The 17,176-nt window shown below is 35.5% G+C and overlaps 1 protein-coding gene across 3 annotated transcripts in view; it reads right to left on the minus strand.

Moving 5' to 3' along the window:
- LOC136035685 (reelin-like) overlaps positions 1-17,176 on the minus strand; it is a 538,294-nt gene that overhangs the window by 354,646 nt on the left and 166,472 nt on the right. For all 3 annotated transcript variants that reach the window (XM_065717615.1, XM_065717614.1, XM_065717616.1), the window contains exons 16-17: positions 8,833-9,023; positions 7,459-7,615 (exon numbers count right to left, since the gene is read on the minus strand). In XM_065717615.1, coding sequence (XP_065573687.1) covers positions 7,459-7,615; positions 8,833-9,023 — 348 coding nt within the window. The remainder of the gene's footprint in view (positions 1-7,458; positions 7,616-8,832; positions 9,024-17,176) is intronic.

The raw sequence follows: 17,176 nt of genomic DNA on the forward strand, positions 1-17,176 counted from the left end.
GCTATTCCGGACGACGCAATTGCCAACACCATATCATTTTTTGATCGAATTGATGCCAGAATCTGTTTTATCACAAACGTTTTACCAGTACCTCCTGGCGCATCCAAAAAGAAAATTTCTCCAACGTTGTTATCGACACAATGCATTATCGTATCATAAATGTCTTTTTGTTCCGACGTTAACTTGGAAATGTTATTTTGTACATACGACAATAGATCACTCGTACTGTAACTTTGTTCACGATCCAATTCTACGCATGTCGAAACAGCAGCGATACGGTTAGGTGAAGGCATTCCCAAATCCTGAAGAGGTTTGTTTGCCATACGTACGCACAAATCTTCTATAACAACTAAAGTGTAGTTATAAATTTCTGATGTAAAATCAAAAGTCATATCTGACGTCTCTGACTGTTTTCGATGGAGTATATATTCGGACATTTTTGACTTATATTTTTCCCATAACTCTGTAGGAGCTGATGGAGAGCAAGTTGTTAAAATGATGCCAAACAATGCACGAATTTGACTTGGGGTTGACGTTTCGCACGCGTCATTGATGCAGTTATCCCAGTGTTGGTCATTCTCCAATAAATTCAGAGCTTGGCATGCACTACGGTAAGTGTCATGTATAGTACCATTTAAAGTCCTCAAATACTCAAAGGATGTCGGACCGGGTACATTCACCAAAAGCAGGCGTAGAAAGAAGCATTCATGTTGATTGGGGTGAACGGTGTAGAGTCTTCCTATCGTGGTATCTTTGAAGATGGTAGGTTGGCCGTCGACTGACTTACCCTGTTTTCGACGTTCAAATACTTTATTTTTAGTATTCCACGTGTAATACGAAGGCACTTCAGTATACAGCAGTTTTTTTGCAAAAGAATCATTTTTGCAAAGCGAAAAAAAAGCTGTTAATGTTGTATCCGGTGGATTCAGGACTCTTTGTTGCACGTTGGTTTCCGTGAAATAAACACGTTGACCATTCTGTAAATGTACCGCTAAGTGAACAACAGCTGGACTACGTTCATGTATCGGAAATGAAAGAATTTGCCAAACAGCTTCATTACTGCTTATGTATCTTCCAGCCTGATATTGTACGATTTCATCGAAATCTTTGATTTCGGGCTGCAAGCCAAAAACTGCCATGTCACTGCCTTTGTTGACGTATTTACGTATGTATTTGATTGCCTTTACGGAGTTACAGTATTCAACGTTTATGTGTGCATTAAATGTTTTTGATAATAATGGGGAAGATGGAACAACCCACTGGTTATCTACTTCGATGGTGGTACCGTTACGCTTCTTTATTATTGCTGTTTTACCGCCATCTTCAGTAGATCTTCTTCTATATTGTGGGTAACCATCATTGCCAGTAATTGTGTTTGATACTAAAAGTCGAGGATATTGCTTTGTGCACCTTCCTTTGGCCATGCATGGTGAATTTTCGTTCAGTGCACCGCAAGGTCCATGTATCATATTTTTTACAATAATATCATGTAACCCCTTATCGACATTTTTATCAGGTATTTCAGCGGAAATCACATCATCAATTTCGTTCGAAGTAATTTTTTTATGTAGCCAGATTAGTATATGTGCGTGTGGCAAACCTCGTTTTTGCCATTCCACTGAGTACATCCAGCATCGCACTGACCCAAACACTTCAAGTTTTACAATGTAGTTTATCAGTGATTTCAACTTTTGCCGGAAGACACGGGCCGTAATATCATGCCTATGAACCGCCGATTGTCCTTGAAGTAAAAGCTGCAGTATCTCGTCCCAAGATTGATTACATGTAAATGTAATAAATAAATCTGGACGACCATAGAGACGAACATACGCAATAGTATCTTGAGTATATTCATGCATATGACGGGGACTGCCAGCATATGACGAAGGTAAAATTGTTAATCTTCCAACGTTTGTGGTATTACCGTCATTTATAACTGCATCTCGCAAATGAATGTATTGTTCAGAGCGGAGCTTGGTCTGATTCAGGCGGATATATAGCAAACGTTCTGATTCAGTTTTAGCATACATATCAACGAAAAATTGGTGAAACAATTCACGGCATTTTAAAATATAATTTTCTTCATCCTGCCGAATCATTAGTCTATAGGAATAATAATGCATTGCACTGCATTTCTTATTCATTTCTTTGTTAGTGGCTGGATTCATCAATTTAATATTAAAGTGATAGCCGTCGGCTCCATCCCAAAAAATGATAGGATATTGTAGGGCATCGTAGCATCGATGAGTTTCAGCAATTCTTAACAACTGAGCGTTTCGCTTATGAAGAATAATATCTCGAGGTAAAAACTGATCACCGACTATAACGATTGCCACTTCGTCGATAGTTGGAGCATTGTATCTACGCACATGTTGGCCAGGAGGCGTTTTGTCAGCGGAAATAACAATTTTATGCGTATCAGTAGGCATCAAATCGATGGCTGTTTTGAACAGACGCACTAAATTATTATTTTCGTGGAAAAGATGTTGCAATTGGGAAACGATTGTCCTTTCAACGTTGGGAGAAATTTCGCAACGTGCATTCAATTCAGAATTTCTATCGCTGATGAAGTACAATTGTAAAAATTTATGATTCTCACCTGAGAATGGTAGAAGGGACCCTGCTCTATGATAAATTTGCCCTTTTACTTTGAAAGTAGACATAAATTGATCTGGATTTTCGATTTGGGCTCCAAACGACGTCATTTGGAAACATGAGTTGTATTTTCTGATTTTTGACAAAAAACGCTTAGATTCTGACGTAGTTCCAGTAAGGAAAGTCTTCAATGGCTCTGGTGGTGCAGCCAATAGAGGAAGTTTAACTTTTCCTGAGGCGCAACACATTCCCATTGTTTCACCATTGAATTTCAAGGCCTTTCAATAGGGACAAATTTTAGACATTGTCCCGATTTGAACACATCTACTCAAGCTATAATCATCGACTGGGTTGTACCTGAATGCCAGGCGATAACTTTCAGGTTGCTCTGATTCCTCGGCACGCTTTCTTTTCTTACTTTCTCTATCAGCAGCAAGCCTGATTTCTTGCTGTTCTTGTGATTCCTCGGCACGCTTTCTTTTCTTACTTTCTCTATCAGCAGCAAGCCTGATTTCTTGCTGTTCTTGTAATTCCTCGGCACGCCTTCTTTTTTCACTTTCTCTTTTAGCAGCCAGTCTGCTTCCGCGTTGCTCTGGTAGTTCCTCGGCACGCTTTCTGTTCTTTCTTTCTCTATCAGCCTCAAGCCTGTTTTCTTGCTGTTCTTTTGATTCCTCGGCACGCTTTCTGTTCTTTCTTTCTCTATCAGCCTCAAGCCTGTTTCCTTGCTGTTCTTTTGATTCCTCGGCACGCCTTCTTTTTTCACTTTCTCTTTTAGCAGCAAGTCTGCTTTCGCGTTGCTCTGGTAGTTCCTCGGCACGCTTTCTTTTCTGACTTTCTCTATCAGCAGCAAGTTTTTTGGCATAGACTCTTTGAGCATCTTCATCGGCTTTTGCCATGGTAAGTTCATCAGTCATTGTAAACTTAAACATTAATAGATTTCTACGTGAACATATGTCTTAAATATCTTGAATGACGTCACCGTCAAAACAAAAATGACGACAACTAATTTCATGACGTCAGTCAACACAGAAACATGACGTCACCAGATCCACAGACAGACACACAGACAGACAACTTATTTTTATATATATAGAAGATATATCTATATATATAAAAATAAGTTGTCTGTCTGTGTGTCTGTCTGTCAGGTGACGTCATGTTTCTGTGTCGACTGACGTCATGAAGTTAGTTGTCGTCATTTTTGCTATGACGGTGACGTCATTAAAGATATTTAATCATGAAGTTAGTTGTCGTAATTTTTGCTATGACGGTGACGATATTTAAGACATATATGACCATGTAGAAATCTATTAATGTTTAAGTTTAAACATTACCTATAATACCTAGATCAACTCCTGCAGACGAAATGAATGCTTGCCTGAAAAATTCTAATTTATGGGCACACGTAAAAATATTAAAATTAACTACAAATATGCGTGTCCGATTGCAAAACGATGACTCTGGTCAAACATTTTCAGATCAATTGCTGGCAATTGGAAACGGAAAGCTCCCAGTAGACTCAATTTCAGGACGTATACAACTACCTGCTGATTTCTGTAATTTAGTGACGTCCAAAAATGAATTGATTGAAAAATTATTTCCGAATATTCTAAAAAACTATAAAAATAATAAATGGCTAAGTGAAAGAGCGACTCTCGCACCCAAAAATATAGACGTCCACGAAATCAACAATATTGTTTTGACCAAGATTCGAGACCAGGCAGTCCTTTACAAGTCAGTCGACACAGTTTTGGAACCAAATGAAGCGGTTAATTATTCATCTGAAATTTTAAATTCCATAGATCCTTCAGGGTTTCCACCATACGTGGTACAACTAAAAATAGGTGTACCAATAATACTTTTAAGAAATATCAACCCACCAAAGCTTTGCAATGGCACGCGACTTGCCGTAAAAAAAAAAACAATGGAAAACCTAATAGAGGCCACAATCTTGACAGGGTCTTTTGAGGGTGAGGCTGTTCTTATTCCTCGCATTCCCATGATTCCAACGGATCTGCCTTTTCAATTTAAAAGATTTCAATTCCCAATTCGACTAGCATTTGCAATCACCATTAACAAAGCTCAAGGTCAATCATTAGAAAAATGTGTTATAGATCTTAATACTGATTGTTTTTCCCATGGACAAGTGTACGTTGCATGTTCGAGGGTCGGTAAACCTGACAATCTATTTATATGCAGCGACAATTGGACAGCGAAGAATGTTGTATATTCGCAAGTTTTACGCAGTTAATTTGTATTGTCTCTATCTATCTATCTATCTATATAAAAACGAGTTGTGTGTATGCATGTTTGTTTGTTTGTAAAAAGAGCGTTTGCATATGACGTCATTATTAGTACATACGGCTTTGTATATGCACAGACAATGGGAAAGCCAAGAATGTTGTATATTCGCAATTTTTATGTAGTTTGAAACACATATATAAATTTATCTATATTCACAGGTGGGACACAGGGACACAACTACAATGGCGCGTAACCAATATGGCGCGTAACGACTTACGCGCGCGGAGGGGCTTGGGGGGGCGCGAAGCGCTTCGCGCCACCCCAACAGCTAGTATATATATATATATATATATATATATATATATATATATATATATATATATATATATATATATATATATATATATATATATATATATATATATATATATATATATATATATATATATATATATATATATATATATATATATATATATATATATATATATATATATATATATATATATATATATATATATATATATATATATATATATATATATATATAAGTAACTGATTATATAGTCATTAGTCACTAAAGCCCTTCCCTTAGCCAAGGAAAGATGAAAAGGATTTGGAACATTTTTAAAGGGGGACATAAATCTTTTTTCATTCATTTTCAGAAAGGAAGGAGGTAATTATGGCCAAATGAAACACAAATATTATATATATATGTTTATGGTTGATTGTGTGTGGCTATGCTATTTGACCTATGTGATTGTATGGATGAGTAGGGTTAAGGCCTCATTCAAGTGCTGGTCTATATTAATCACTAATTTAGGAAAACAGTCTTCCTTTTCTCCTTCTGTCTCTTTTTTTTTGTGTGTTTGTGCTGTTGCATTGGTGATTTCTCTTTTCGTGATATATATATATATATATATATATATATATATATATATATATATATATATATATATATATATATATATATATATATATATAAATTGTCTGTGTGTTTGTGTGTCGAGTGACGTCATGTTTATGTGTCGACTGACGGCATGTTTGTTGATTGACAGGGACATCGGGACATCGAGACACAAATGACGACCGGGACATAGGGAATATAAATGACGACCGGGACACTCAAAGAGAAAGCGACCGGGACACAAGGAATGTTCGATTAGCAATCACCATCAACAAGGCACCTGGACACAAATGACGACCGGGACACAGGGAATATAAATGACGACAGACTGAGACACCGGAACACAAATGACGACCGGGACAAAAATGACGACCGGGACCCCGGGACACAGGGAATATAAATGACGACCACGACAATCAAAGAGAAATTACAGACTGGGACACCGGGACACAAATGACAACCAGGACACAGGGAAACAACAACAACGGGGACGCCGGGGGTACAGGGGGATATATAAATGACGACAGGACACAGGGAATGTTCGATTAGCAATCACCATCAACAAAGTTCAAGGGCAATCATTAGAATAATGAGGTATAGATCTGAATACAGATTGTTTTTCCCATGGACAATTATATGTTGCATGTTCAAGAGCCGGTAAACCTGACAATCTATTTATATGCACAGACAATGGGACAGCCAAGAATGTTGTACATTCGCAAGTTTTACGTAGTTAAAAATATATATATATATATATATATATATATATATATATATATATATATATATATATATATATATATATATATATATATATATATATATATATCTATATTCACAGGTGCGACACAGGGACACAACTACAATGGCACGTAACTAATATGGGCCGTAACGACTTGCGCGCACGGGGGCTAGTATATATATATATATATATATATATATATATATATATATATATATATATATATATATATATATATATATATATATATATATATATATATATATATATATATATATATATATATATATATATATATATATATACATATATATATATATATATATATATATATATATATATATATATATATATATATATATATATATATATATATATATATATATATATATATATATATATATATATATATATATATATATATATATATATATATATATAGTAACTGAATATAAAGTCATCAGTCACTAAAGCCCTTCCCTTAGCCAAGGAAAGATTAAAAGGATTTGGAACATTTTTAGAGGGGGACATAAATCTTTTTTCATTCATTTTCAGAAAGGAAGGAGGTAATTATGGCCAAATGAAAGAGGTTTTAATTCGTATGTACATTTAAGAGATTTATATTGTTAGGAATAACTTTGCTCCAATGATTTTGTGAAATGAATTCATAATAGTTAGACATAAGCACTATTTTCAAGAATTATCTGCAGAGTATAGATGTAAAGCGTAAATAAAACATTTCCAAGGATAGAGTTAAGCAGCCGTAAAAAAGTAGTAATGGTAATTGAAACTACTTAAACTATAAAACGGAACGAGACGAATACAAAAAAGAATGAGGAAAGTAAGGATATTGAAAAAAGAAAGGACAGTAGAATTTGGATATAGTTGACAAAACAAAGAAAGAAAATCAACTAGTTCAAAATACAAATTACTGAAAGAAAAAGGAATCTAAATAAAGGTTTGTTCTTACTTGACTCAGTTTGCTCAAAGTCCCTCCATCAATTATGATTCTTAACGATACATGATCAATAAACCATATTAGGTCATCACTATGAGCTATTTGCCACCATTTAAAACGTATTATACCACCTTTTGGTAGATTTAAGGGCGGAGGAAGTCTAATGTACCTAAAATTAATAGAAGTCTGTTAACATAGAACATCAACCTTAAATTTGTTGTAGCACCAAGATGCTACAGATTACCATAAAATTGAATATCTAAAAATAAATCAATGCAAAAATGATCAAATTTGCCAATAGCGAAAAGTCCCATTAGTTAAATTTCCAAATGATACACCATCCTAACTTTTGTGAAAAAAATTTATTAAGTAATCAGTTTGGCTGATTTTCTACTATTTAGAAACTATATTACTTGCCTTAAAGAAGATTAAAAGACTGAGGAGGTCTAAAATGCCTATAATTGCATCCAGTATGCTCATAACTTTCTAGGGCTCTATAGTTTTTCACTAATTTTTCGCCGATTTTTACAACTCCTTCTTCATTTTTAAACTCAGTATCCGCTAAGTTTTAAAACTGCATACCTGAATCCAACGTTTTTTGCATTCAAAATTGAGTCCCACTTTTTTCCATTTCTTGAGAAGCATTTTGAACTTAGTAAAGTTCTATACTTTTTTGCTCATTTTCTGCTGATTTTTCACACATGTTCTTCATTTTAAAACTTTTTTTTCCGCTAAGTATTAAATTGTATACCCAAAATGAACATATTTTGCGTAAGAAAATTATTTCCCAGTTTTTCCTAGTCTTTTCAGACTTATATGGGTGTGACGTTTTCATTTGAACAAATTTCAAAAATCAAATCTCACTTTTAATGTTCTGGTACCTTAACTATCTATTGTTAGTAGAACCTAGGTCTTACAGACCTTCCAGGACCCTGAAAACAATGTTCTCCTCACTAGGCAAAGAACTGCTAGCACGACAGGGAAAAAAAGAAACATAACACAACAATTGTACCCTCCCCAATACAAAACTTGCAATCGTTTTGCCTCTCACAAACTAAAAAAAAAATATTTGAGATTTCACCTTCATCCTCCAGACATGAGACCAAAGAACGTAAACTGAACCAAACTATCACTTTTTGAAAACTAACTAGCCAAAGTATGACCCCCCCTCCCCCAGCCTCCTCCTAATTCTTTATCAGTCTACATGTTCATAATATTGTAATATCGAAAGTTCGTCTTTTTTTAAGATACCTATTGGTTGTATGCAATCTCTGCTATGAAATAATAGCAACTTGCCTCTGGGCATCAGCTACTATTTATGTTACACATATGTTAGATAGGTTACAGTAACTTTACCAGCTATATAAAGTAAAATAATAAGCTAACCTTGGCGTATAAAAGTCTTCGAGGTCAAAATCTTGAATTTTCTTCCAAGCTAGTCCTCCATTTAGTGAATACAAAAATGAAACAAATTGTTTGGCTTGATGAGTTACTCTTCCTTGTGATTTCATGTAAAAGCCGATATGATCCAGTTCTTGAATAAAAACATCTTTTGTTATAACCTCTCTTAAGCCAGTCTGAAATTTAAAAATGAGGCAATTTTATATGCTATAAATATACGAAGAAGTTTTTTGAACTTATTAATTTTTTTCTTCTATTGCTCGGATTATACATCTTTACCAAAAAAAATAATATTGCCACGTGTCTGTCTAGTATTAGATACAGATGACAGATGCATCTGCGTTTAACTCAGATCAATCCTCACATAATTTCTTACACCAGGTCTACATTCAGCCTAGTGCCTTTTGTAAAAAAGGCATTGGAGGGCAACTAACCCCCCTCTCACGTCCACCATTTCCCCAAACACATTAAATCCAAATTTTGAGATGGCAATTTTGTTCAACTTAGTTAAAAGGTCCAAAAAATATGTCTTTGAGAATGACAACCCTCCTCCACAGCCCTCAGGGCAAGGGTTGTAAGATATACCCTGGGGGCATATAAGATATATATAGAAAGGGTGATCATAAAAAATATGGAATGGGCTTATTTGATTGGAAATCAAATTTTCTAGTGCTCTTTTCAAGATTCAGAGTGATCGGAGGGTGAATACCCCTCCTACACCTCGTATTTTCCCGAAGTGTATCTGATAGAAATTTGAGATGGCCATTTGTTGTCGCAGAAAATTCAAAAAATCGGAATTGGAAGCCAACTAGCCCCCTCCCACGCCCACCATTTCCCCAAACACATCCAATCAAAATTTGAGATATCAATTTTGTTCAACGTAGTTGAGAAATCCAAAAGTTATGTCTTTAAGGATGACCTCCCCCCCCCCTAAAGCCCTCTGGGAAGGGGTTGCAAGTTATGCCCTGGGGGCATATAAGTTACATATAGAAAGGGTGATTGTATAAACTTCGGAGCGGGCTCATTAGATTGGTAATCTCTCACGCCCACCATTTCCCAAAACGTATCCAATCAAAATTTTGAAATAGCCAATTTGTTCAACGCAATTGAAAGTTCCGGAAATTATGTCTTTGAGGATGACATCCCCCCAATATACACCTCATATTTTCTTGAAATGCCTCAGATAGAAATTCTGAGATGGCCATTTTATTGTCTCACAAACTTTGAAAAAGGCTCATTTGATTGGAAAGTGAAAAAACTAGTGCCCTTTTTATTAGTCAAAAATGATTAAAGGGCAGCAGGCCCTCCCTCAGCGCATCAATTTCCAAAATATATGTAATCAAAATTTTGAGATAGTAATTTTGTTCAGCGTAGTTGACAGTTCTGGAAATTTTGTCTTTGACAACCCCTCTACCTTCTCAAGACCAGAACTTAATTCGCACTTTACTGAAAACAAAATACTCTTCAAATGTTTTCACTTTGTTTTTACTTGCTTAAAATGTTTTTACTAGACATATGAAGAGGGAAGTCCCTTTGCACTTCAATTACAGCGCGAATTTCTGGTGCCCTTTTTAAGAGTAACAAGAGACTGGAGGGCAAGCAGCCCTTCTCTCAAGCCCATTTATTTCCCAAACGCATCCGGTCGAAATTTGGAGACAGCCATTTTGTTCTGCATTGCAGAAAGATCTAGCAACTATGTCTTTAGGGATATTAGGCATGTCAACCCCCCAAAAATTATACAGTTGGCCCATTATATTTCAATACTAAACGTTGCTTTAAAACAAATCAAAAGGCATTGTATTTATGGTTGCCAATAAGACACCTCAGCCATATGTCGAGAATGGCTGGGGGCATTAAGTCGAAACTTTTGGGGATACTACTATTACAACTTCTGCTCTTACAATTTAAATAAATAAAAAGAGCGAAAACAAAACACATTTGGAATGTTTTAACCTTTATTACTTTAACAAAAAAAAAACTTAAGGAACAAATGTCAGCATATGACATTTAAACTGACAATCCACGGTCATTTGTTTGATTTTTTTTAGTGAAGCGCAAATGGGGATTAGCAAGGGGGTTATCAGCCCTAATCATGTTAATTTTTGCTGGTTTTGGTTTGACTCGGCTTTTTATTGTAATTTCTTGTCGTTTTGAGGTTCATTTATTTATTGATAGTGATTTGTGGTAGTTGTACGCTTGGAAGAGTATTTGACTTAATTTTTGCTTATTCTTGGCTTAATGGAGCTATTTACTTTTCTTTGAAAAACTTTTCTCGTGGAAATTTTTTTTTAAATTAATATAACTGACAAAACCATTTGCTAATAAATCATTTCAAATGCCTATGTGAACCTCATTACCAGTATGCCGCTTCAAATCAAATATGAACTTGTTAATAATCCCTTCAAATTCCAAACTCAAGAAATTTTTATTAGTTTAAAAATTTGTTATGTTAATTAATCCCTTCAAATTCTTAACATGTATCATCAAACATTTCCCTTAATCAGCTATGTTTGAATTTTTTAAGTTTGAATTTTTTGAATTCTTTAGGGATGACTCCTGAAACACAATGTTCGTTTAGAATAATAAGAAACTTTTTAAAAGTACTAAAAATCTTTAGCGTAAAGATAGAGGTGTTGAGGAGGGGGTAACCCCCTTCATAGGAATACTAATTCCTTTCCGTTTTAACTCTTTATGTTTCTCCATACTTTCAGAGGAAAAAACTTGCTTTTGTTTATTTAAAACTTCCTAAAATCCATAAGTTCAAGATTAGATTCTCTTGTTTCAAAACTTTCAAAAGTGGAAATAAATACATCCTCTACATCAAACAGTTCGTGGTAACGAACTGTAGTAAGGAGCGACCCGGCTCAATGGTAACCAAAACTCTAAAAAATTGAATTTTGATATCAATAGCTACATCAAAAGATCCGCATTTTAATGCTGATTTTAAATATATAAGTTTCATCAACTTTAGTCTTACCCATCAAAAGTTACGAGCCTGAGAAAATTTGCCTTATTTAGGAAAATAGGGGCAAACACCCCCTAAAAGTCATAGGATCTTAACGAAAATGACACCATCAGATTCATCGTATCAGAGAACCATACCGTAGAATTTTCAAGCTCCTATCTACAAAAATGTGGAATTTTGTATTTTTTGCCAGAAGACAAATCACGAGTGCGTGTTTATTTGTTTGGTTTTTTTTTTGTTTTTTTTTTTCTTTTCCCCAGGGGTCATCGTATCGACCAAGTGGTCCTAGAATGTCGCAAGATGGCTCATTCTAACGGAAATGAAAAGTTCTAGTGCCCTTTTTAAGTGACCAAAAAAATTCTCCCTCCCACGCTCATTTTTTCCCAAAGTCAACGGATCAAAATTTTGAGATAGCCATTATGTTCAGCATAGTCGAAAACCATAATAACTATATCTTTGGGGATGATTTACTCCCCTGCAATCCCTGGGGGAGGGGCTGCAAGTTACAAACTTTGACCATTGTTTACATATAGTAATGGTTATTGGGAAGTGTACAGACGTTTTCAGGGGGATTTTATTTTGTTTGGGGGTGGGGCTGAGGAGAGGGGGCTATGTTGGAGGATCTTTCCTTGGAGGAATCTGTCATGGGGGAAGAAAAATTCAATGACAAGGGCGCAGGATTCTCTAGCATTACTATAAGAAAACAATGAAAAATAAACATGAAAACGTTTTTTCAAATGAAAGGAAGAAGTAGCATTGAAACTTAAAACGAACAGAGATTATTACGCATATGAGGGGTTCTAAAAATACTTTAGCATAAAGAGCGAGGTATTTAGGAGGAGATAAATACCTTGCTCTTTATACTAAAGTATTTTTTAGTAATTTCAACTATTTATTCTACGGCCTTTCTGATTCAGGGGTCATTCTTAAAGAATTGGGACAAAACTTACGATTTAGTGTAAAGAGCGAGGTATTAACGAGGGTACAAATCCCCTCGTATACATAATAAAAATATAAGGTTATGAAAGTTTGTTACGTAAGTTAATTCTTAAGTTACGTATATTTTTTTACTAATAAAAACGTTCGTTAAAAATTAAAAGTTCTAGTTGCCTTTTTAAGTAACCGAAAAATTGGAGGGCAACTAGGCCTCCTTCTCCACCCCTTATTTCTCAAAATCGTCTGATCAAAACTAATAGAAAGCCATTTAGCCAAAAAAATAATTAATATACAAATTTCATTTTAATAATTTATGTGCGGAGAGCCAAAACCATTCATGCATTAATTCAAAAACGTTCAGAAATTAAATAAAAAAAAACTAATTTTTTTAGCTGAAAGTAAGGAGCGACATTAAAACTTAAAACGAACAGAAATTACTCCGTATATGAAATGAGTTGTCCCCTCTGCAATCCCTCGCTCTTTACGCTAAAGTTTGACTCTTTGCCACAATTCTACTTTTTAAAACAATTTAAAGCTTTAGCGTAAAGAGCGAGGGATTGCGGAGGGGAAAACTCATTTCATATACGGAGTAATTTCTGTTTGTTTTAAGTTTTAATTTCGCTCCTTACTTTCAGCTAAAAAAATTAGTTTTTTTTTATTTAATCTGAAAATAGGACAGAAATATGATCAATGACAAATAAGAAGGTGAACATACCGTGAATATAATTTTCTGGATGAAAAAAAAGTCATTTAAAAAGAAAATAAGATTGGTGCTTTTTATAATGATATTCGTACTATCACTGGATAGGTCAAATCAGTTGGAGTTTGGACATGGAATTTGGTAGAGGGGAAACTGCTCCAGGAGTCATTTAATCGTTTTAATTTTTATTTTCAGTATTTAATTAAAACTCCGATTCCCCAATTTGTCCTTAAAATGTCTAACAGGCGCTGATAAGTCCTATTCCTAACGTTTCGGATTAACACACTAACCTAACAAATGTACGACTGCCCCCTGCGCAATACTATACTGACTTCTTGCTATTTTGGCTTTTCAAAACATTTCTTTTAAGCAGCTCCAAAAAAAGAATTGACAAATGTTGCAAGAATTAGGACTGGAATTATTCGCATTTCACACAATGCCAGCACTACTTGTAGGACATTTATCCCGGCATCAGCAAGGTGTACGAAATGCCTGCTAAGAATAGAATAAAGTAAATTTAAACGAAATACATATATTTTTCTCAAAATTTAGGAATTTTGGCTGCACATATAAGCGGTACCAAACCATTCTCTTTTTCTATTATTATCAGTTTTATCATGCAGAACTAGGAGACTGAGCTTTGCTTGTGAAGGGAATTAAAGATACACAAATGATATTCAGTGTAACCCCCCTCCACAAATTTACACCCCCTATACCCTGATTTAGAGAGAAAATCTTTTGCGTAAGTTTTATAGAATACATTTCTTTTACAAGCGCGAGGTAATTTTCAAACTCTTTTAATCAATTTTGCCTTCCAATTGGCATCCCTGGCAATTTTTAATCAATTTAAAGTTTCTACCGCAATGATTACAAACATTGTTCAGATTTTCTGGATATTCTTTGTCAAACAATGCCCAAAGGATAACTTAATAATTCTAACTTTAACTTCTTCAAATGCTATCAAATTTGAAAATAGTCGCTATTTAGGCGTGGTAAATATGTCACTATATACTTTTACAGAATCTGTGGTAATACTTTGACTTACCCAGTATCTTTACTTAGACAGACTATCTTTACTATCGGCTTCATGTGGCCTACTAATATCAATGCTATTTACTAATATAAATTGGCGAACCCACAAACAAATCAATTTAATAAGAAGTCATAAATAATATTTTAATAAATCATGTATATTGAAAATTTATTACAATAAATCAAATCTTACAGAGTCAAAATCTATTCAACATTACGAGCAAATAAACAGCGCGGCACCCTGGGCTATTAGAATAGAGCTTGGTTCAGTTATGAGATTAAGCATCCTATGCTGGGTGTTAGGGCTGAGGGAAGTGGAGGGGGTATGTACTGCAGCACTAGTGGTGAATCTGAATCTGGAGGGGGTATATACTGCAGCACTAGTGGTGAACCTGAATCTGGAGGGGGTATGTACTGCAGCACTAGTGGTGAATCTGAATCTGGAGGGGGTATGTACTGCAGCACTAGTGGTGAATCTGAATCTGGAGGGGGTATATACTGCAGCACTAGTGGTGAACCTGAATCTGGAGGGGGTATGTACTGCAGCACTAGTGGTGAATCTGAATCTGGAGGGGGTATATACTGCAGCACTAGTGGTGAACCTGAATCTGGAGGGGGTATGTACTGCAGCACTAGCGGTGAATCTGGAATCCTACTATTTTGAACAAAATGGCTATCTTAATACTTTTTTCGGATACATTTGAGCAAACTTAAAAAGCAAACTCTGAACTTTTCATATCCAATCAAACGAGCCTCCTTCAAAGATTATACAACCACCTATACCAAAAACACCTTCTAGAACAAAAATAGGCAACTAGCAAAAATTTAAGTACTTGCCCCAGGGGCTGAGGGGATTTCAACTCAGGAGGCATAGTTTTTGTCTTTTAACTTTTTTTCGACAAAATAGCTATCTAAAAATTTGGATTGGGTCCATTTGAGGGTAAAGGTGTAAAGGGGGCTGGTTGTCCTCTGATCTCTTTTTTGTCTTAAAAGAGGGCGAAAAGTTTCTACTTCCAATCAAATGAGCCGGTTCTTGGGAAATGAGTTTTTGGGAAAAAATAATAACACATTTAAGCCTTATAGCCTTTATTACCTTTAGTTTTCAAATGACTAATACTTAGTAGTAACAAAAAACATGATAAAGTTCACCTCTATGGAGTTTGATCGTAGGCTGTGATTTGATTTAAACAAATCCTATTTTTACCTCAATTTCAAATAAATCATAATTAATATCAATTGAAAGATTGTAGCCTAGCTGCCTTAATTATTTGTAGGCAGTCTTCATTACATGACCTTAAAGAATAAGAGACGATGAATTGAACAAACTTGTATAAATGATAAGCATATACAAACTGTATATGGAGCTAAGGAACACAAACACACGTATAAACACATGCACTGCTAGTGGGAGGATATTAGGGGGGCTGGGTTTGATGCTTGATGCTACTGGGTGGTTGGGGCTGGCCGTGCAAAAACTTCAAATGTTTTTTTTTATTTTGAAGGGGGTTGATCGGGCCGGGGGTCAGCTCCCTTGATTTTGTAATAAAATGTCATTAATAATGTGTTTTCCGGGGGGGAGGGAAGCTGGGGCAAGGCGGAAGGCCCAAGAGTCAGCTCAAATGCTTTTTGGAATAAAATATCTCTTAGTGTTTTGGGAGGAGGGAGGGTCGGGACACAGAGGGAGGGCAAGGGGTCAGCTCCCATTGTTTTGAAACAAAATATAGCTAGTAAGTTATTTTTTGGGGGGATTGAGTGATGGGGGAGAGCCAGGGGTTAACCCCACTTGATTTTTGGAATAAATATCGTTAATTACTTCTTTGGGTGAAGGGGTTTTTTTTCAACCCCAGAGTTTTTGTTATATAATCTTTGGTCTAAAATTGCTATCTAAAAAATTCGATCGGATGGATTTTGGGAAAAGAGGGTTTGGGGAGAGGGTTATGCTCCCTCTTGTTACTTGTCAATCTTAAAAAGGGAACTATAACTTTCAGTTCCCAATTGAATGAGTCCTCTCAAAAGTTTATACTACCATCCATTCCAAAAAAAACATATATGCCCCTGGGGCATAAGTTACAACATTTGTCCTCGGGTTCTGGGGGGCAGTGTTTTCCCTGGACTTTTGTTATGTGATCTTTGGTCTATTTTGAACAAAATGACTATATAAAATTTGATCGGATGCATTTGAGGAAAAGAGGGCATGGGGGGATTTAGTTGCCCTCTGATCATTTTTACTCTTAAAAAAGGAACTAAAACTTCAAACTTCTGATCATTTGAGCCGCCTCTGAAGTTTATACGACCACCACTCCCATAAAAACCTTACATGCCCCCGGGGAAAAACTTAAAACACTTGCCCCAGGCTCTGGGCGCTGAGTCGACCCCAAAGTTTCTGTTATCTGATCTTTGAACTATTTTGAACAAAATGGATACACCAAACATTGTTATCAGATGCAATTGGGGAGAAGAGGGTGTAGAAGCGGGGTCTAGTTACCCTCTATTTACTTTTGACTCTTAAAAAGGGATCTCAAAATTTTATCCGAAGGGTTTGGGGGGGAAAGGGAGTGGGGGCTTATTCCCTCTAATTTCTTTTGACTTTTAAAAATTAAGCTAGAACTTTCAATTTTCAAGCAAATGAGCCCCCTCTGAAGTTTATACGGAACTTACAAGGAACTTATAAGCACATTCCATTAGGAACTGTGTCA

Source organism: Artemia franciscana, chromosome 14 (genome assembly GCF_032884065.1).
Source record: "Artemia franciscana chromosome 14, ASM3288406v1, whole genome shotgun sequence".
NCBI classification, from domain to species: Eukaryota; Metazoa; Arthropoda; class Branchiopoda; order Anostraca; family Artemiidae; genus Artemia; species Artemia franciscana.